Genomic DNA, 21,187 nt, shown 5'->3' with positions numbered 1-21,187 from the left:
ATTATTATTCGAGGATTATTTGCTTTTTTTGCCTTTTGTAATGTAATGTTGTATTGTAGGATTCATATTATGTGTAATTGAGGATTTGGTACCAGGTCTTCTTGTAATGACATGATATTTTGGGATTTTTGTTCTTTCTATTTCAGGATTTCAAAAAATGTACTAGATTTTGCCTCGAATATCATGCATTGTAGGTTAAGATAAATAATATTTTGCAATTGAGTTCGGACTATCTTTGTTGCGGAAATAGAATTGACGCGTCATTATCAAATGTATTTCTCATTCAGAAGTAGAAATTTCCTCTTGTTTTATCAAACAGATTTCTATTCTAGAAATCAATTTCTAGAGCAGAATTAGTCTTGTTTATCAAACAGATTTTTCCTCCATAAATCAATTTTTTGCAAGAATTTGATTTCTGGAGCAAAATGGTTATCATTCACACCCTTAATCGCCTCAGTTTTTGGTTCTCTCGGTAAGAAGAGGAGAAGAGAAAACGTTAATCTTCATTAAGGCCTCCTCTTGTGATGACTGGCTGACCGACCTCCCTATTGAAGAACTGTGTGGTATATGTGGATCGGAAATTAGATTATAGGCTGCTTTTGATGAAGGCTTTTTGGGAAAACCCTTGGAGAAATGCAACGAATTTTGTTGAAAAGTTTTTTTTTTTTTTGGAATGTAAATAGTGCTTGGTTAGATGTATATTAAAAATGCATCGGGAACCAACCTCTGTTTAAGTGCTGTTTTGAAAAAATTACACTTGTAAAAGAGGCTTTTATTATATTTTTGTAGTAAAATAACTTGAAACCTTCGCCGGCGAGCCAAACCTTTCCTCGTCGGTGCCAGATATTAGGGGTGTGCAAAGGAATTGGGAACCGAACTAGATTGACCCGGAACCGACGGTTCCAATGGGGACTAGTTCGATTCTCGATTCCAATATACTAGAACCAGTGAGGCACCCATCCGGTTCCCGCTATATATATTTGCTTATAAGTAACATGCATACACAGAGTTCGCTAACTCTTATAAGATGAAGTGATGAAATGTTTTTTCCAAGAATGGCTTCTGGTTTTCTTCTTTTGAGAATAACGTTGTCTCAATATGTACATAGAGACTCAGTACTATTTTGATTAATTGCATGATGAAACCGAAGAAGTACCCACACATAAACTAAGTTTACCATGATATTAATTGATGAATGCAATTTTGTAGAGAATGAGAACCGGTTACTGGACCATACTAGCAATCCAATTCCCGGGTAGATTCATGGAACTAACAAGCAGTTCCCAATTCCAAATTTTTAAAATCAGTCATTAGGAGGAAGTTGTTGATTCCAGGGTGGAAACCACATACTCATACTATGCTCACCCTACTAGATATGGCTTGCCTGTGACGTAGCGTAATTAAGGCATTTACGGTATTTCGAAAATTTAGCGATGGTAAACTTGGAAAAAGAAAAAATACATTAGTATTCCAGAAATGCTAAAGCACAAAGCTCCTGCGGATCAGCCTTTGACTAAAAGATTTTACAGAATGCTGCATTTCCCTAAAACTTTCCAATAAAAATTTGCAACGGCTTGACTTTTACCCAGAGTCCATTAGAAGGACAAAGGCCTTCAGCAAAGTTGTCGCCAAATGAAGCCATAGTGCTCTACATTTCAAGAGACTTGTAATTGTAGCAGCCGATCCATGACGGACCAAATCTAGACAAGCCACGGCCTCAGGCCGAGTTTGCGGTTTCGAAGTCCTGGGCTACTTGGACCCGAAAGTTTTAGTGTTTGGTGAAATCATTCCGAAACTCTTCGAGTTCAAAGTCCACGATTGATTATTCCTTCAACTCACCCTTACTGTTGATTATTTTGTGTTCGACAGAAGAAACCACCACCCAAGTGAGGTTTGCAGGAGACAGAGTTGAGTGGGTTTGGCCCTTTGGGTCCATAAATCCTAATGGGCTGGTGGCCATTCTAGTGGGTCTTTTGAGTCTGCCCTCGACTTGAAGTTTTGCGCTTCTGAAGCACAAAGGTTTGGTGTAGATTCCCATCGTCAAGTGGCCCATCCTTTTTCTTTCTCAGCCCAACACTCCCAAAGAAAAGTTTGAAGAGAGGTTCTGGGGCTTTACCCCCTCGGGTCGAGTCTTTACGAACGATATCAGAGCAAAACTCTCAAAAGGGTTTTTGTATTGTTCTGGATCGAGATTGCGGTGGCAATGGTGGCGGCTGGCGGGCTCATGACTTTTCCATACGTGATGGCGGGAGAAATCATTATGTGATCTACAGATCATCCGATATCTTTCTTTTATATGGCAGTCCGGCGGTAGTAGAACTAATGCCAGGGAGGTGAGGCGATACCATTTAATGTCTCATGCGAATATGGTAGATGACTCTGAAGTGATGCATAAGTACATGTTGCCCCTTGATATCACCACTTCCTTGCCATCATTTTATTACTCATTTGGAAACTTTGCCTCTGAAACTTTGCCTCTGCCTAGATTCCACTAGAGAAGTAGCATGTCTCTTAGGAGCTATGGCACTCTTTCCCCCAAATTTCCCAGGTCAATTTTTGAAGAGGGTTGCCTGGAATCCTCCTGACTTACTGATCCAACAACCCCCTTGACCTGCATTAAAGCGACAAAAACCAAAAAAGAAAAAAAGGAACTTGACCTTGCCGTCACACTTTCGCTCAGCCCGTCCAATGTCCACATTTCAAAGTAGGATGAAATGACATCTATCTGACGTTTAATTATCTTGTAATGAGAATTTGAAGACGCTAAACTCTATAGAGCCAAGTTAACTGAACACCTTATGTAAATTCCCCCCAAATTCACTCTGTTTTTGCTGTTAAGTATCAAGCTTGTCTTACATATTCTACAGCTGTTGCCACTCTCTTCACCAAAAGGACCATAACCCTTTCTTGTGGAAGCCCTCTTGGCCGATTTAAAAAAATTAAATAAATCCGAGGAGACAAAAATGTTGGAAAAAGTAAGCTAAAGCAAAAGAAAACAAAAGAAACGAATCCATTATAAACAAGGTACATGATTGGGCCTCTCCGAGACTTTTTGTGGGGTCAAGACTTGCTACCTAAAACATAGTCCCAGCAATATTAAACAACATCCTGTCAGTAAATGTCCTGCATGCACAGCCACATTCGGAGCATCTTCCTCTGTAATTGTATTAACATTAATCTGCAGGGCCCAATAATGCACCCTCATTATTAAATCGGTGCTTAAGGCTGCAGAGCAACGCCATAAATTGGATTTTTTCACCAACAACCTCCCAGAGGAAAACAAGGTCAGTCTAGTTTATTTCAGGGTATCTTTCTTTCCATACATGAACTCCACTACATTACCCTCTCTTTCCCTGTCCCCAAGTTTGTATATTTAATAAAGTTGATGTGATTATAAAGGCCTTCGATTCATTGGGTCTAGTCAGAATCTCACCAATTGCCAACCTGGGGTTCTTTTGATATCAAATTAGAATAATCTTCGTGGTGAATAATGATGGAGAAAAGGGGTTCTTAAAAGGAGCGGTTCTACTTCTAAGTTCCAACCCTTTTTCACTTGATGGAGTTCTTTAATTGCACGGTTGAAAGCAGGTGGACAGAACGCAGAAGCTCCAACGTTTGTTTTTCTCTATGTTATTTGGGTTTAACCAAACGAAAGTTACAGCGGGGCCAAAGGACATGGCAGAAATCGTGGGGATTGATTTTGTTGACCCCAGATGAGGCTGATTGAGATTTTACCGAATGTCCTAATCATTCAAATGAAGACTTTTTGTGTGAGACAAAGCAGATAGAAACACGACAACAAACAGCTGGTTCCACAAACAAGAGTGAGAATCAAAACTACCAGATTACGCGGTTTAATCAGTTGTTTTCGATTGATATGACCATTGAAAGACACACTGAGAAGGAGATTAAAAACGAAAACAACTTCCCTCTACTTCATTTATATAATGCCTCTTGAAATCATGAGGTGAGAATGTCCAATAGGTAGGCAAATGAAAGCTACTGGTGGATATTATTTTACATTCGGTGCTGTAAGCTGTACAGCATTGGAACGCCACAAAGACCAAATTGTACCAACATTATACGGCAAGAAGCCTACGACTGAAGAACTAATAGACAAGATCATAGACAACTATACTACCTAGGAAAAGAATAACAGGGTGAAAAAATTTCCCTTCATCGGACCTAGGATCATATTGCTCGGCAATCTTGCAGACTTTCCGAACAACACCACTTGTCTATACAGGGTCTCTGTCACCAGGCGGTCAGTGAGGAAAATTTGAGTTGCTTGCTAGAGCTCAATTTTCATGTGGGAGAACTGGTTTTGACCTGAAACGAGCCAGAGTTTCCACTGCATTACTAAGAATGTAATGCCTCTCATGAACATAAAATGGTCAATTTTCGCCTTTTTTCTGCGTACCGTGATAATCTTGATGATCCAATGCTGCTTCTGTCAGCGCGTCTCGGCCGAAACCCATTTGAACCAGCATCTGCAGGTCATCTCCGCAGAAGGACTGAGTCCGGAAATGATCAATCGGAAACAAATTAGATAAACTGCATTCTGAATGGAGTTTATTTACATATTAGTGTTTCTGGGAAACGATAATTACCGCGAGAACGTGATCGTTTGATCCATCCAACGGAGGAAACTGTGGGTCATTTAGTGGGTCCATTGGATATTGTGCGGTTGTCCCCTGCGCGATGCTGTTGTGTACTGCTGGGTTTTTCTGGTGCTGGCGGTGGCCAAATAAGACGGATGCCGCCGAGGAATCTGGCGGAAGGATAGGATATTGAATTGCATCGTTTGATTGAAACATCTGAAATGACAACATCACGCGCACCTATCAGTGTCCCCTTCTTAGAAAATAGAGAAATTGTCTGTGTTAGAAGTTACTGTACTCACTTCCTTTGACATAAGAGCATCCACCTTATAATCAGGACTAGTATTTACAGAAGCTAACTTCATAGAAAGGAACTGCACAATGAAAACCCGCAAACTATTAGGCCAAAATATTTCAATAAAAATGAGCACGAGCTTTTTACGGATCAATTTATTACCTCGACTTGATGCTGCAACGACTGGACGTAGTTGATGATCTCATCAAGCATAAGGGCCTTTCCAGTCACCTAAGATCGCAAACCCAAAACCAGATTAGCGAAACTCGCATAACGTGCAATTAGAACTCTTCTCTTTTTCAGGATCATCAGTCATGGACACACCTTGTCGCAGCCAGGTACGAGGTCTTGGAGAAATTTCATGCGCTCGCTGATCTTCTCTCTACGCACCTGAAACAAACGGCCAAGGAAGCTATTATCAGCTCTGGCGCAGCGTATATTTGTCTAATCTGTGGCCAAAAACTAGTAAGGTGACTGTAATTCTTACTCTCTCAGCAAGGCTGTGGCTATCTGTTGCCTGACCCCGCCTTGCTCTGACATGAATGTAGTCTTTCACCTCGGCCTTGGCTTGTTTGTCTTCTGATGCAGTTCCGGTACTTTCTTTCGGATCATGCTCGGCCTTACCAGAGCAATTCTCATTTCCTACACCTTCATTGTGCTTGCATCTCTTGGCATCGGAATTTTCATTAGCCTCTTCAACCTGGAATAACAGTTTCCCAACTTCAACAAACAGTAGATGAATACAAACAATTGAAACATTGCCATGTGCGTCGCATTTGTCATTTCATTACCTTCGCATCATTTGAAGATGGCAAGGTTCCTGCAGATCCCTTTGCCTTCCCTTTAGGGGCCGCCTTTCTTTTCTTCGAGCCTGATTCGTTGGAAACTCTCAGACCTATTTCCACGCTTGGGATTTGATCTGACAATGAAGATCCCTCTTGGGAATTTGACAATTCGCCTGTGTCCTGCGGTGGTGAATTCTTGTTCTGCTCAGCAGCCATTTGAGATTCGAGTGCCTCGAGAGAAGGGCTACTGGAAACCCGAGCCAACTTCCCGTTCGCCATCGGCGGCATGGATCTATTCACGATTTCGTCATTTTTCATGCCAAATTGGCCCGACCGGCCATTGAAACTCCAGCTGCCATAGCAAGAGAACCTGGCCGCTCGCTTCGCCAACCCAGGATCGGGCGAGAACTCTGCTAGGCCAGAGTTCAAAGGCATCACGGCATGTCCCAATTTAGGCAAGTGATGATTCTCCTGAAACATGTGATCCAACATGGGCACATTCAGCTTCGGTGGGGAGTCCACAGGAGTGCTGTAACATGAACTGTTGGTACTGTTATCTCCACCAATGTGAGAAGTCACCTTTGCCGGCATGGTGGTGAACAATTGATGAGAACGCGGCGGAGCCTCGCTGGAATTGCTAACGACGCCGAGCTTTCCAACCAGTTCCCTCATCACAAAGCTGTTATTGGATATGTTGGAGGTAGCCATGGACCCGGCAGGTGAGGAGGACCCAATGGAGCTCAGGGCAGAGTCAAACTTGGCCACCCCATGATCTGTTGTTGACTTTTCCCGGCCTGGGTTATAGAAGCAATTCAGCTCAGTGGGCTGAGCATCCATGGCTGAAGAGAGCGATTGCCAAGTGGATAACAACAGCATTGACGATGACGATGACGCTGATGATTCAACCTGCAATGTCGGTGGTGGGACGAGTGTTCCTCCACACGTAAAGAAGTCATTTTCCATGGCCGGAAGAAACCCAGGAGAAAAAATGGGAACTTTCTCAGCTTATGTCGTTGTTTGTACTGGTTAAAGATGACCCAGTTCGGACTCAAGAATTTAAGTGCAGAAAATTCAAGATCGAGCAGGGTTTGAGCTGGGGAAGCAGAGGTGAGAGATGGTGGGTTTGGTCCAATGATGGCTGACTGAAGCTGTAGTGAATTGATGAGTGAGAGTGGTGGGTGAGCAAATCAGGGGAAATGGGTTTGGTGTCCCAAAAAGCTCAAGCAAAACAAACAGAGAAAGGGTACGATCAGAGGGGGAGGAAGAGAAAAGGAGGAAGAGGGGGAGGGAAACAGAGGGTCGTGCTCAGGGGTTATATAACCGAGCGAAGAGGCAAGTTCCTGTTCGACGTTTTCTTATCTAAAATGAAGAAAAAAAAATAATTTGTTTTATAAGCGGCATCACCTAAATACACCCGGATCGACACGTGTATCGGTGGAAAACTCTATCCACGGGATGACAGGTATCTCTCTTGAAATTACGAAAATGTCGCGGTTCAAACTCGAGGTGTGATGTAACGTAACGTGATTTGAACGAGTCGTGGTCTGTCTCTCACCGTCTTCTTCATCCGGAAATGGCGGAGACGGGTGTCACCGGCCCCTGGACGTCAAGCCAAACCGTAAAGTTGATGTCATCGCTCTTGAAATTTCTAAATCCTTGTCCGCTGCCCCCACATATACGGAGAGTAAACTCAGTAAAGGGATCGCGTTTCGCAGTTCAGAGAGACAGAGAGGGGGTCGTGTTTCACAGCTCCTGCTCTGCCGAGAAGGTTCGCGACTGCAATCATGGATCGTCCCAGAAACGATCGACGGTGGGAGAAAGAGAGGGATATGCTCCATCGACGGTGTTGACCATTTGTTTCTTTTGCCAGAAGGTGTTGACTATCTGTTGGTAAAAAGCTTCAATCCTGTAGTTTTCACATTGCTCAACATAATTCAGGCACCGTGCACAATAATAGTCGTGATAATAATGTCTCCTCTTTTATCCATTTGAAATTGAAAAGAAAAGAACTTTTTGGAAACATCCTCACAATTTGATCGCTTCTGCTCTAATTCATTCTAAGAAGGGATGATTACACGAATAGTCACCGAACTTTAGCAAAATGTGTAATGTGTAATGTGAATTTTTAATTTGTTCGATATGATTCTTGAACTTTATCCCAACGCGCAATGTGATCCCGAAACTTTTAATTTGTTCAATATGATTCCTGAACTTTTGGTACATGTTCAATCTAGTCCCTAGACTATATGAAAATTATTAATGTTATCCTTCCATTAATTCAACTTAAGGGATAATAATAAATATTTTCATATAGTTTAGGGACTAGATTGATTATGTACCAAAAGTTCAAAGATCATATTGAACAAATTAAAAGTTTTGGAATAACATTACACATTAAACTGAAGTTCAAAGACTAATTGTGTCGTTTTTCCCTTTTACGAATGTAATTCGTTGATTGTAGATGCAAAATGATTCTTTTGCTATGGATTAATAAGGTGTTTATATGAGTATTCTTCTATCATACACATATTGATATTGATGTCACAAGAAGCAAGAGATCTCGAGCTCAAATCGTTCTTTCGGCCGTCCCCCCGATTGCTCGAGCCCCAACCCTACGGAGTCGCGAACCTACACGGTCCTATAATTACTCGACATGATTAAGAGGAGGAACCGCCGCGTTGGTTAAAGGATTAATTGATTGGACACCCCTAATTAAATATAAAAACAAGAAAACAAAAAAAAAGTTTATGCTTTCAGGCAAAGGTACATGGTTGTGTTCCATGTCTGCTCTGGTAATAATCCAAACGAGATCGATTCCCTATGCAATTTCTTCTATTGGGGCCAAAGCCTACTGAAAACTTTTTCTTTCTCCGTGGCCTTGTGATTCCCCTCCAAAACTTTTCTCTGTTCCCTTCAGTGGTTTCTGTCTCTAGATCTTGTCCTCTTCGAAAATCCAAGGAATGGAAGCTTTTTTTTTTTTTTTTGATGGAAGGAATGGAAGCTTAGAAAGGCTCTTTTAACCCCATCAATTAACCAAAATCATGAATCATGATAGCCTTTCAATTCGTTGATATTTCGTATCATCAGTCCTTCTATTTGGGCGGGTCAGATTAGGATTTGGATGATTCGATTTTCATTTTACTTTGAATTTTTTTGTATGAGTGAAAAAAGGCATAATCGTTTCTAGGGTGAGGGATGGGTGGATTTTCATCCTAGAATCTAAAATCGAATTAGGCAAAGCCGATTCATTGGGAACCAATTCGGTCCAATTTCAGGGTCGATCTCGTACCTGTGATTTCTTCTTCTTTTTTATGGGTTTCTTCTATTCTCTACAAGTAGGAGTTTTCCTACATTAAGATAAAAAAAAAAACAAATTACTAAGTAGGGTTTGCATCAAAATAAAAAAATAAAAAATCTTGGTTGGTCCGTTGATCCCTCACGAACTAGCCGTTCGGTCCGATTTCCGGGCTAGACTAGGACCGATGCACACCCCTAGATGGGAAGTTTAGGATTTTGGATGCAAATTTTTTGAAAAGAAAATGGCATTTTTGTATACAAGGAACACACAACAATAAATTGATCATAAAGGTGCAAAGCAGTCTCTAATTGTAAAACTCGAGCGAGTGTTATATGAGTATGCACGTGTGCCACCGGTTGAAAAATGAGATACATCTTTTGCACTTCCCTAATTTATTTTTTTTGGTATAACATTTAAACGGTGTTCAGACCAGCTTTCGCGCACCTTAACTCCTAAATCTCTCCGGTTGTCCTTAAGGGCGCATTCCCATGTGAGCCCGGTGAAAACGATGCACTAGAATTTTTCATAAGAATTATGGTTGAAAACTATTCATCAACCGATCTCTTTCTTTTCTTTTCCTTTTCTTTTGCAGTTGCAATAAATTAACATACTTGACATCTCAAAGCACTATAAATGCAGTCCCAAGGCATGGGGCAGTGAGCAGATCGATGTGTGCTTTTGCCCAATTTTTTTTGACTGAACCTGAGGAGCGACTGAGGACCAATTTGACTAGTCCCTTTCCATCGGTATGATGGCACAAGAGGGTTTCATTTCCGCAATCAGCAAAATTTTCTCATTACATTTTCTAGCATTAAATTTCAATCCCGAGCAATAAATATCCGACTGAAAATAATTAAAATCGATTGCCCTAATTTAGGGCCTCATGATTGTAGTCAATACAGAATAATTGATCATCACTTTAGGTTTTAACACATACCTTTAAGGCAAATCCACCAGCAAAATTGCAGCGCGAAGTAAGCGGGAAAATTACAAAAAAAAAAGTCCTAAGCATTGTGATTCGTCAATTCAATCTTAAACATTTTTTTTGTTGTTGCCAATTGGGTTGTAACCATTTTGCATTTGTGTCAATTCAGTCTATCCGGCCAATTTTGGCCGGAAACTGCTGACATTGACGCCAACCGTCTTACATGACGCGGCCGACATTGACTTTGGATATTTTTTAATAATATTTTTTCATTTTTCCTTTTTTTCTTTCTTTCTCTTTCTTTTTTCTACGTGTTGCAACCGGCAGGATTAACCTCGCTAGATCTGGTGAGGGCGAGCCTCGCCCAGCCATTGGCGAGGTCACGCCACGTAGGATGGTTGGTGTCCATGACAGTTATTTCTGACAAAAATTGGCCGGATTGACTAAATTAGCACAAATGCAAAAATGTTTAATACTCAATTGGCAAAAAAAAAAGGTTTATGACTGAATCAGTACAATTGCAATATGTTTTATGACTTTTTTGATAACTTTCCCGGAAGCAAGCACTACCATATTAAAAAATTAAATAAAGGGTCCGTTTTGAAAAGTAAAATTCATTAATTTCCAAGGCGGTGGAAGGGGAAGTGGAAAAAAGTGAAGACTTTGCATCCATTGAAGAATAATCCATTTTTCTCCCGACCAAAAAAAATATAAAAAAAATAATCTATTTCAGCATAGTCCTCAACTCAAACGTGTGTCTCGGGTCTGGTCAATGATCCATTCTCGCACTCCCCAGGCAACCGGATCATTGTCGGGTTCCCATGGTGCACCGACTCCTCCTCCAACCAATTTTCTTTTTCGCATAATTACATCATAATGCACATTAAGATGGTTTTGATTAATCTTGAAATTTGATTAATACAAAGTTCTATTCGAACCGTATTGCATAACTCGTTCCCGATTTCTGAGGGACAAAAAGGAAAAGGCTCTATTTTCCTACATCGACCAAAGAAAAACCCGAAAAAACGGCGATAGTCCGGGGAGGGGCATCTTCGTCTTTTTGGCACGAAAAATCATAAAATTAGGTTATGGTTTCACGAGCGGTAGAGATGTAGGTCCATTTATACCTTCGATTTTGCCCCTGATCTTTGACTTTATACACTTTGATGACAAATATAGGTAAAGTTCGTCCTTAATTTAGTTTTGGGTAGGTAAATTTAATACCTCGATGACGGTATTCCGATGTCATGTAGACGTAAATAAATTGAGTTTTCTAAGCAATTACACATTAATGAACGTTCAACACGATACATACTTACATATATATAATATATATTATATTTTTTCTTTTGCCTTTTCGGGCAAGTCCCGTGGCCATCCATTCCACAACACCTTTTCCTTCCTTCCCCCCATCTTTTTTGTCCCTTGGATCTTTTTACTTTTGCTTTTTTATTTTTGGTTATAACCTTAGATTAGGAGCTTTCTTTTACTACTTATGGCGTTAATTTTTTTTTTCACTTTTTTAAAGCAAGTCTTACGTCGATTGGGCAATTTTATATTTGATTATGCGGGATACATATTATATTATCGATACTTAGTTCTGTTTGTAAATGAACTCGTTCTCTCTTTCTTTACTGTTCGCATACAAAACGTAGTTACAATCTATTCGACCCGGAGAGAGAAGAATCATTTGGTGAGTGTGTGGCACGATGTGCATGTACTAAATTGAATTTAGATCGTTGAATTTGATCGAACCTGCGTGGGACGCTATATGAGACCCTCCAAATCTAACGGTCTAGATTTAATTCATTGTGTGTGTGTATATATATAGCATGCGTTATATGATGCACATGTACTAAATTGAATCTAGATAGTTAAATTTGATCGAACCTACGTGGGACTTTACATGAGACCCATCAAATCTAATGGCCTAGATTCAATTCATTGTATGTGTGTATATATATTGTGTGTGTTATATGATGTACAGTACTAAATTGAATCTCGATAGTTAAATTTGATTGAACCTGCGGCGTGAGACCTCATATGAAATATAACGGTCTAGATTCACTTCATCACATATATATAAATGAAGAACATTTTCTTTTGGGTTCACAGGTTCCACTAAAAAAGTGCATGCTCGGTGCTTTGTCCAGGGCTTCTTAAACGCTTGCCACTGCACACTTCCTATTCTCTTTTCAATATAACTCAAAACTATTCCTCCTCGGCCATGCCCGCAAACGTACGCATTCCATTATTGCCTGTGACATCCCTGCAAGCTAATGATCATCCACTGGGATTTCTGAAAGGGAAACTCCACGGCAATCCACAGTCAAACAATACAGAAAAGCAAAAAAATTAAAGAAGAGAAGAGAGAGTATTCTGGGGGACGTCACGGCCTTAAATATTTCAGATATCTGTGAACATCCCCCGGAAAATGATTGCTACATCACAGATTTTCCTAGCTCCACCTGCACTTTTCTTTTTCTTTCTCTTTCTCTTTCCCTCGTTTATTTGGGTCTCCAACGCATTAATTTCCAACTGCACCAGTCAAAGGAAGTTCCCGTAAGGCCATTAAAGGGTTTGGAATGGAGACAAAGTCGGCTTTTTGTCACAGAGACCTTTCATGTTAATTCAGTCGGTGGTCGTTCACGGCCATGCAATGCATGGGGTGGGAGTGGGAGTGGAAGTGGGATGTGGATGTTTCATCAGTGCCCTTTATTTAATTCACCGGTTTTGAATTCGGTTAACTCGTTTCTTGACATTGCGATGCGCACGAGCAAGCGAGGCATTGAATTCAATGGAGATGGGAAGCTGGATTGGAAATCAAAGAAAGCGGCTACAAGCTAGCTCTGAAATCGCACCGCCGATTGTTATGATCAGTCAATATTTTCCCCGAGAAAAGGAGGAAGAAAAAGGGTGTTTAATGATGATTGATCTTGAAAAGAAGATCACAAGTTTAACCAAAATTTACAGCCCGCAGCTTGTAATTGACCAAAAAATCTTCCCTCGTATCATTTGCTAAAAGGAGCAATCAGTACACATAACTAATGTCTGATCACATATTTGAGAAAGGGTATTTTGAAGATAGTCTCGAGACGATGAACTTTCCATCCCGTAATGTCACGTCTCAAGTGGCAGGACTCGTTGATGCCTACTCTATACTCGACACCATTGATTTTTGTTTTGCATGCTCATCAGTCGTCACTTTCACTGTGTTTCACAACCGAGGAAAGAACAGGAACATGCAATAATTCGGATTTCACGGGGCCAAGGTTTCAACTTGTTTTCTGTGGGCTTTTGTTTTAATTCAGTAAGTTGGTAATGTGAGGTTCTTCTTCTTCTTCTTCTTCTTGGTAAGTTGCCTTTTTTAGCCTACAAAGAGCTAGAGAGCTATCCCTCTCTATTCCCGCATAAATCCACCCACACATCGCCCTTGAACACTGGAGATACACCTCTATGGGGTCTCCAAGTTGGTGCTAAGTAATGCAGCAAGAGACTATTCCCTCATATGCTTAATTTGTTTTTGCCATACTCATTGGCAAAACCATTATTTTGTGTTGCTTCCCTAAGTACAAAGATGGTAACAGGTCAAACTCCACACACTGAGTGAAAGTATAAATGATTAACAATGTCCATGAAGCAGCTAGTGGAGTTGCTTAGGACATTGGAGAAGCAGCAATGAAGGAAAAAAAATCACAGTCCACAATCAATCACTATCAAAGATCTGCTATTTTGTTCTTTTCCTGGTATGGAAGAGTGCAGAGCATGAGGTTGCCATATCAGAAACCTAACTCCCATTGCCTTACTAAATACAGAAGCAAATTTTAATTCTTTTTTCCTTCGTTGCCTATGGTAGTTCAACTAGAAAAGACATTTTCTATTGCAATTTGGTCCACAAGTACATCGCCCTTAGCCATTTCACCACTCTTTGCCAGCATTTTCTAGCGCACGAGGGAGGGGAAATACAGTGGGCAAAATCAACCAGTTGACGAATATTTCAAAAGTGTCTTTTTCTTGGGTGTGAAGGAAAGAGCGTGGTTGATATGCTATTTTGTCTTTTTTATCTTCTGCACCTCGAGTATAGGAAAGAATCCCCAAGTCATGTAATGGCACAATCATTCACTAGAAAGAAAGAGAACCCTCTTGCACTTTTGGTTTCCGCAAAAGGTTCAAGAAAGATTCGAGGTTTCATGGCTGACCCGGCAATGCAAGATCAGTGCCCAGTCAATTTCAGAAACAGTTTGCGAGTTTTATAGAAACATCTCCATACCCCCCACCAAAAGCATGCCCTAGTGGGCAGCAGCACTTTTGTCATCTCCCTGCGTAATAAGACCAGCACCCACTCATGATTCTCATGACATGTAATACCAATTAAGAAACTGAGAAGTACTTCGTATAGAATGATCCTGCCTTGGCTCTCATTTAAATATGTGATCTTAGCCCAGGTCGTACTTCGAGTGATATCAGAACAATCTTGAAAGTGGGGTCTTCAAAACACGCATTATCAGCTAATAAAATTTCTGCTGAGAGAACTCGACAGCTTGGTGGAAAGAGACAGAAGACAAAGGGGGAAAATAGCTGCTGGGAAACAAACTTTGGATCTTGAAGAGAATTACTAAGAAGAACCTAGCATAATTTACGATTAACTGGTAGTTCACACGCAAAGATTTGTGTTTTAAGAAATGTCTAGCGAGATCATTATTGTACTTGAGGTTCTGTTGGGGGCGTCTTGTCTTTTGTGTAATCTGAAACCAGTCAAAACCCAACAACTCCCGCAACTTGCTTCTTCATTACTCCCATGGCGTGGCTGACCAGGCAACGGCAGATGTCTCTCTCTCTCTCTCTCTCTCTCTCTCTCTCTCTCTCTGGCGATCATTGGATGTGACAGAGCCGAGCCGGGAAGATTCGGGTCGGTCTAGGGCCCGAGCTCGAATCAAAGTGGGGCGAGCTGAGCTTTTTCATGTAAAGACGATATTGAATCCCGCCCTTTTGCCTTTCGGGTCTAGATGAATTATCGGTCGTTGGTCACCTCTATTTATGATGTACTAAATTCAATCACTTATGTGGTTTAGAATCTCGATATAGGCTCCGTTTGTTTTTCGAAAAATGTGACATTTCTTAAAAATGATTTCCAAAAAGTCATTTTCAGGAAAATGATAATTTTTTTCAGTGTTTGAAAATAAATCAAAGATTTTCTAAATATACATACAATATTCAGGATTTGGTGGTAGCCAAGGAACCCGGTACAGACACCAAGGTCTCAAGCTCGGATCCTCGACTCCCTAGCATGAGCACAGGCACTTGTTTGGATCCACCGAAATCGAGCCCAAGAACTTGATGCCTGTGCCCGGCTCCTTGGCGCCTCAACCCCAATCTATAGAGCCTGGGCCCAAGTCCTCGGCACTTGGGCCTCGTAGGACCTAGGCTAGGGACCCAGTGCCCGGACCCGAGACTAGGACCCCAGCTCCTGAGCCTGAGTCAATCAAGGCCAGGCTTGAGACTACGGTACGGATGCCCCTGCTCATGTCCATCGAGGCCGAGCCCTGAACCCTACGCCTGGACCTGAGTCCATTGAGGTCAGGCCCAAGACCTTGGCGCCCATGCCTCGGCGCTCGGGCTTGGCATTGATGACTGGGGCGGAGGCATAGGGGACCCAGGCACGAGTATGGGAGTCCTAGGCCCAACCTCAATGGACCTAGGATCGGAAGTTGTGAACCCTAGGCATGGGCGCTGGGGTCTAGGGCCTAGCCTCGATGGACCCGTGCATGAGCATCCAGGACCCGGGCCTGGCGTCCCGGGCATAGACACTGGTGTCCCATATCTAGCCTAAATGAACCCGTGCATGAGCATCCAGAACTCGGGCCTGGCGTCCCGGGCATAGGCACTAGTGTCCTAGATCTAGCCTCGATGGACCTAGGCATGACCTAGATGGACTTTGGCCGGGGCGCAAGAACAGCTAAGCGAAATGAGCTTCGACTTCGAAGAAAACAACTATCCGTCCTCGAATTAGGATTACCACAATCAAAATCTACCAAATACCTCGAAGGTGGGGATTCGCCGAGAGTGATCCTGCAGAACACGCAGTCTTTGGTCGAGCTACAGTCACCGGGATCGCGAGGCCGCTGCTTCTTCCCACGATCGTCACCGCTTGAGCCAAAAGAGCAACTGGAAGTGGACAACCTAGTGGAGCCCGAGCACGAGCCGACAGGACGGAGATGCATTAAGAGTCTAAGAAATCTCTACAGAGAACAATTCAGGAACATAGAAAATTTTTAGGAATAATCTACACAAGTTTCTACAATTCTTGTTCACTTGCCCAAAAGTTTATCCAAGTCGACACTACTAAGCTTTTAAAATTGTCCTTGCTCAGTATTATTCTCCTACTTGAATTCGTGTAACAACATTATAAATCTTTAGCACTTGTCTTGAGAAATAAAAATAATAATATATCCATCAATTATGTCAAATATTAAATTACGAATATGGAAATTTAAAGTTAGTCAGCGTGTAATCACTGTCGGCCTAATTTTGTAATAATGTGATAGACATATGATTGTGCATCTTCGTTTTATCTCCCGAATAATTCGTGTGCAATTTTATATCCATGTTCGTACGACAAACCCTTACTTGAAAATTACATGTCACAAATATCCAAGAACTAGCACAAGTTCAAAACATGCAAATCCATCAGCATTCTTAATTTTATTGGTCTACAAATACCACTGGTCGAATGATACATACGTATCAAGTTATAATCAAATTTCCTAAATGTGTCGTCAGTGATTTTGCTTAATATTTCGACGCTAATAAGACCCTAATGAAGATCCAAGAAAAGGGTACGCATCATTCTCATCTACCAACTCATAGGTTTTGCCAACTCTAACCAAACCTGAGTCCCCGGTTAAAGAGATAATCTAGTTTATTTTGAAGCACATAAATCCAGCATCAATGCCAAGAGGACAAGCACAACCCAATAATTGGGTCCATTTGTATTCATCTCGTTTTCAATTGAGAGGCACCAGTGAGCTTTGAAACATAAAAAAAAAAAATTAGGGCATCTTGGGAAATATAGTTCCAACAGATCAGGCAATGCACTGTTGGCTGATCACAGAACATCCCCATATGCCCCACTCAAACTTCTCTTGGAACAGAATCACTTTTGGGTCATGATATATTCAATTACTCCTGTACACGCTCGAATTATGTTGCATGGTTTGGAATCCATTGGCTGCTGGTCTCATCGTCCGTGGTCTGTGCTTTGTCCTGTCCTTGGCCACTGCACTGAGAGAACAGACAAAAGTGTCTGTTAGGTCCTTCCATCGAGTTTGAATGACACCCCTCCCACCCAGATTAATTACTTTAATGGCAGCTTTGTACAAAGGAAAGAACATGGTTTGAGACAGGACACGCAAGAGAGGAAGAGGTGGGGGAGCAGGTTGCTTTGATTAAACACTGTTTTGTAGGTGATGCTGGGGGAAGCTGCAGCTCAGCTCTATCTTAACAGCCCTATTTAAGTGCTTATGAAGGCAATATCAAAACCTTAAAACTCTGCACTTTTGCTTGTTTGTCTCATATAAAAATTTGAATTGCGTCTTAAGAGTAGCTTATATATGTTTAAGCGTTCGGTGGAGAAGATTTAAGTTTTCTTTTGTGGCCGGGAAGAGGAGGTCCACCCACCCACATGCAGACACGGTTGATCAATATTTTGTCGGTATGGTTTTTCACATTGGGTTTTGCTGAATTTATTGTTAAGTGGGATCAGGAAGGTAATCGTCGTTAAGAAAAAAATTGTGGAGATTTAGGGATTGCAATTGCCACACCGTAGAAAGTTTAAGCAGGGTTAGGGTGACGAGCTCGAGGACTTCGGATTCTTAGGTTACAAGTAATATGGAGTAATTATGATTTCAAACTTCGTATCGGATGTGAAACTCTTATGGTTGCGCTTAGAAATGATCGCTAGTGTTAATCGCTCCTCCCTTTTCTTTACTTGTTGAAAAACATAGATTTAATGGAGGAAATTGATTTTACGGTTTTTTTTTAATTGATATTTTGGCATTGAAAAACGTTGATGAAACCATTTCCTTATAGTGGACAAAATCTCGAAATAGCTAGATAATTCATCTCGTAGGTTCATAACTCCTACCCTTCGTGGGGGGAGGGGAGCCCGAAGCCAGCGCAGCCGCTGAGGGCGGTGGTAAGCAAACCCCATTTCGTACCTTGATTTTCTTACTTTCTCAATGTAGTTTCTACAATCTTTCTCGCCATACGACAAGTTTTCATTCCTCCAACTTCGACAACTAGAGACTCGAAGTTCTCGTCCAAACGAAATGGTCACTTCGAACAAGACTCCATTCGCTCGCAAGACCTTTCAATCACGGGTTTTAGGGGATGCGAAGAGGCCAACGTACAGCGCACCTTCCATCACTCGATGCAGTTGCCACTGATCTTCACCTTGCGATTCCTTCTGCTTCTAACCGATGGCTTTGAGATGAAAGAACTCTTTGATGTTGATACTCGTTTTACCACCTCTCAACACATGCTGATGACCAATGAGTAGTAGTGACCTTGACTCTTCATCAATCTTCTTTTTGAACACCCAATCCTTTCCCACAGGCCTATTTGATAATCTCATGAAGGGCCATGGCCAGTTGTGAACCATGAAGTCGGCCCATGCAGCTCCTCTTGGATTGAGACTTGAGAGCCACTCACTCGGAGTCTTATAAAGCATTGGACTTCATCAAGTCACGGATGATATGAAAACCAAGTTAGGACAAGCTTCGTTAGACTTGGAGAAGGGAGCAAGAGTGTGCGATGATAGCCCATTTCTCGCTTGGACCTGGGCGTGCATGGACCATGCCAATCACAATCCTCAATGACGTGAAGCCCCAGTCAAACCCAACATGACCAAAGGCCATGATCGCACCCGGTTATGATCCTAGAGTCTAGGCAAGAATCTCTGCTTGGTTAGGAAGGTTTCATTGGTCTGTACACCGTACGTATGATGGGCATCACCATATGAACATATCTGATCCAATATTTTAGCGTATATAAGTGAGTTCGATTGCCTCAAACCACATGAAATCACGAAGGATAACGCTTGGCTCTAAATCCAGAAAGAAGAAGCCATGTCGCTCGTCCTTTCAATGGCGATTTTTGACAAGGGTTTCATATCACTGTAGTCAATCAAGATTTCTCAGGGGAAAAAGTCGAGCTACTCGAGTTCTTGAATGCTGTCATGAGAACACAAATGGGCATTGGACTTTAGTTCACATACGAACTAGAGATCACCTACCTTATCTTCCACAAACATAAAGATAAATTATTACATCAGTTCATAGTTGCCCTAATAAAATAAAGATGGAGGTCGTCTGTCAGTTCCTTTCCCTTGGCGAAGAGCCCAGGCAACAACCCCACCACAACCAGCCCATGCTGTACACACGAATCGCGACTCTCGCCTCAGGCAGTACGTTGTATTCCTCGTGCACATTGCTCCCTTCCACACAGCCGCCGCCGCCGCCGCCGCCACCCCCCCCCCCCCCGGTGAATCCAATCGGGTACAACGGCATAGTAAGATTCAGACCGACCTTCCTTAGGGGAAAGAAGACTTGGTTTATTGCAATTATTGTTGTTGTATCCACCGTTCACCTTAGGATCCTTTTTGTAATGAATTTTGTTGTTGTTACTGACATGGTGCCTTCAGTTTTTTACTCAAAGGGTCCAACTACCAGTGATTTTTCTCGGCAAGGCGATGTGACGAGATGACATTGGCAATTCAAGAGCACGACCACCTCCGTCCCAAGTATTTCAAAAATTCATGACAACGTCTCAAACAACCATCTTTAAGTGAACGAATGAATGTAAACTCAGCTAAAATGTTCAAGAAACGGTATGAACTTATTTCACCGAAAAGTGTCAACAAAGTACCTTCTGAAATGCGGATCAATGTGAGAATCGGCAAAAGGTTACGGAGAGTCCTTTGTTGATTTTAAACAAGAGAGTAAATGATAAGAAATTTAAAGATATGTATCTGGAAGCAACTGAGGCAATTATGTAAACAGCAAGGAAAGATAAAGATAAAGATAAAGATAAATGTGCAAAAGAATATTGAGCTTTGTGATTGATTGAGGGCGGCCTCTTACAAAGAGTACAATTAGGGTACTTACTCCTCACAAGCGACGGTTACACAGACAATCGCTAGAACTTTGCTACTTGACGATTACATCAACTTCACCGCTCGACAATTATATTGACTCAACCATCTTGATGGTTACCTCTTCGACGTATTGCATATGAGATTGTACACTCCATTACTCGGCGGTGCTGTCGACTCCACTTCCTTAACGATTACCTTTTTGTCAGTTGCATATGAGAATGTCGGCTGAACACTTGGACATTTTTTTGTATCAACATATACTCCTCTCAAAGGAATTGAATGCTTCATTGATCATTTGATTTTTTTTAAATTAGACATACAAGGGTCATCATATGTCCCCCTCTCGTCCGCAAATTTGACTTTTCCTTGCCAAATTTTATCTTTGTCAGCTTTATGATCTCAATCGTATCTTTTCATTAAAGCCACGTTTTGTATAAAGTCTTCACATGGCCCTTTATCTATGTGTTTAAGCAATTGTTCATACTTGGACACTCTAGTTGTCATTTAAAATAAATCAGCAAAGTCTTGGCCTTCAACTATTTCTCTTAAATTAAATTTCAACCCGTTAAAAGATCAAATTTGCAAAAATATTCAGAGAGCAAAGCGAGGCACCTATTCTTAGCTTTCTTAAATTGAGCAATAAATCAATCGTCTGACTCACTATTGTATTGGTAAAGTTTGGCCAAATTAGCAATTGATACATCAAGTATCGTTTTATAAAATTGAGAAGTGGAATTGTCTTTTCCATCTCCACCAAATTACCCATCGAAATAGGAGGTAAATTAGTATGCCAAGTGAAAACAATTTTCGACAGAGACAGAGAAAATAACTTAGTCTTAAAAATTTATTTGTTCCCGCTTCTCCATATTCGGCTAAAAAGCGACCAATATGTTCAATGGTCGTCTGTTCATCTTTGCTAGTGAAGATGGAAAAGTCATGAATATTTTCAAATTCCAATATGTCGACCAATCCGGTTTGCTGCTATTATCAACTAGATTATTTTGATGAACATTGTTTCCATTATAAAAGCAAAGGAACTGAAAACATACCATGATATAACTAGATTGGCTTAGAATATTAGTAGTTGATTGGACGATCATAACCTCGAAGGAGCATCATTCACAGTTATT

At 41.4% G+C, this 21,187-nt stretch overlaps 1 protein-coding gene across 1 annotated transcript; it reads right to left on the bottom strand.

Annotated features, from left to right (window-relative positions):
- Nucleotides 1-3,908: 3,908 nt before the first annotated feature.
- LOC115676177 (transcription factor bHLH62) lies at nt 3,909-6,990 on the bottom strand. Its single transcript, XM_030599061.2, has 8 exons — nt 5,688-6,990; nt 5,384-5,596; nt 5,221-5,286; nt 5,059-5,127; nt 4,904-4,975; nt 4,611-4,817; nt 4,421-4,514; nt 3,909-4,329 (listed from the first exon to the last, which is right to left on the bottom strand). The coding sequence occupies exons 1-8, from the start codon at nt 6,642-6,644 to the stop codon at nt 4,292-4,294; spliced, it is 1,716 nt and encodes a 571-aa protein (XP_030454921.1). The 5' UTR covers nt 6,645-6,990; the 3' UTR covers nt 3,909-4,291.
- Between the last annotated feature and the right edge of the window lie 14,197 nt (nt 6,991-21,187).

The sequence above is a fragment of the Syzygium oleosum genome, unplaced genomic scaffold (genome assembly GCF_021117445.2).
Source record: "Syzygium oleosum isolate NSW1041296 unplaced genomic scaffold, Sole_v2.1 Sole_v2.01, whole genome shotgun sequence".
In the NCBI taxonomy this organism is placed as follows: domain Eukaryota; kingdom Viridiplantae; phylum Streptophyta; class Magnoliopsida; order Myrtales; family Myrtaceae; genus Syzygium; species Syzygium oleosum.
This window is presented reverse-complemented; position numbering and strand designations above follow the sequence as displayed.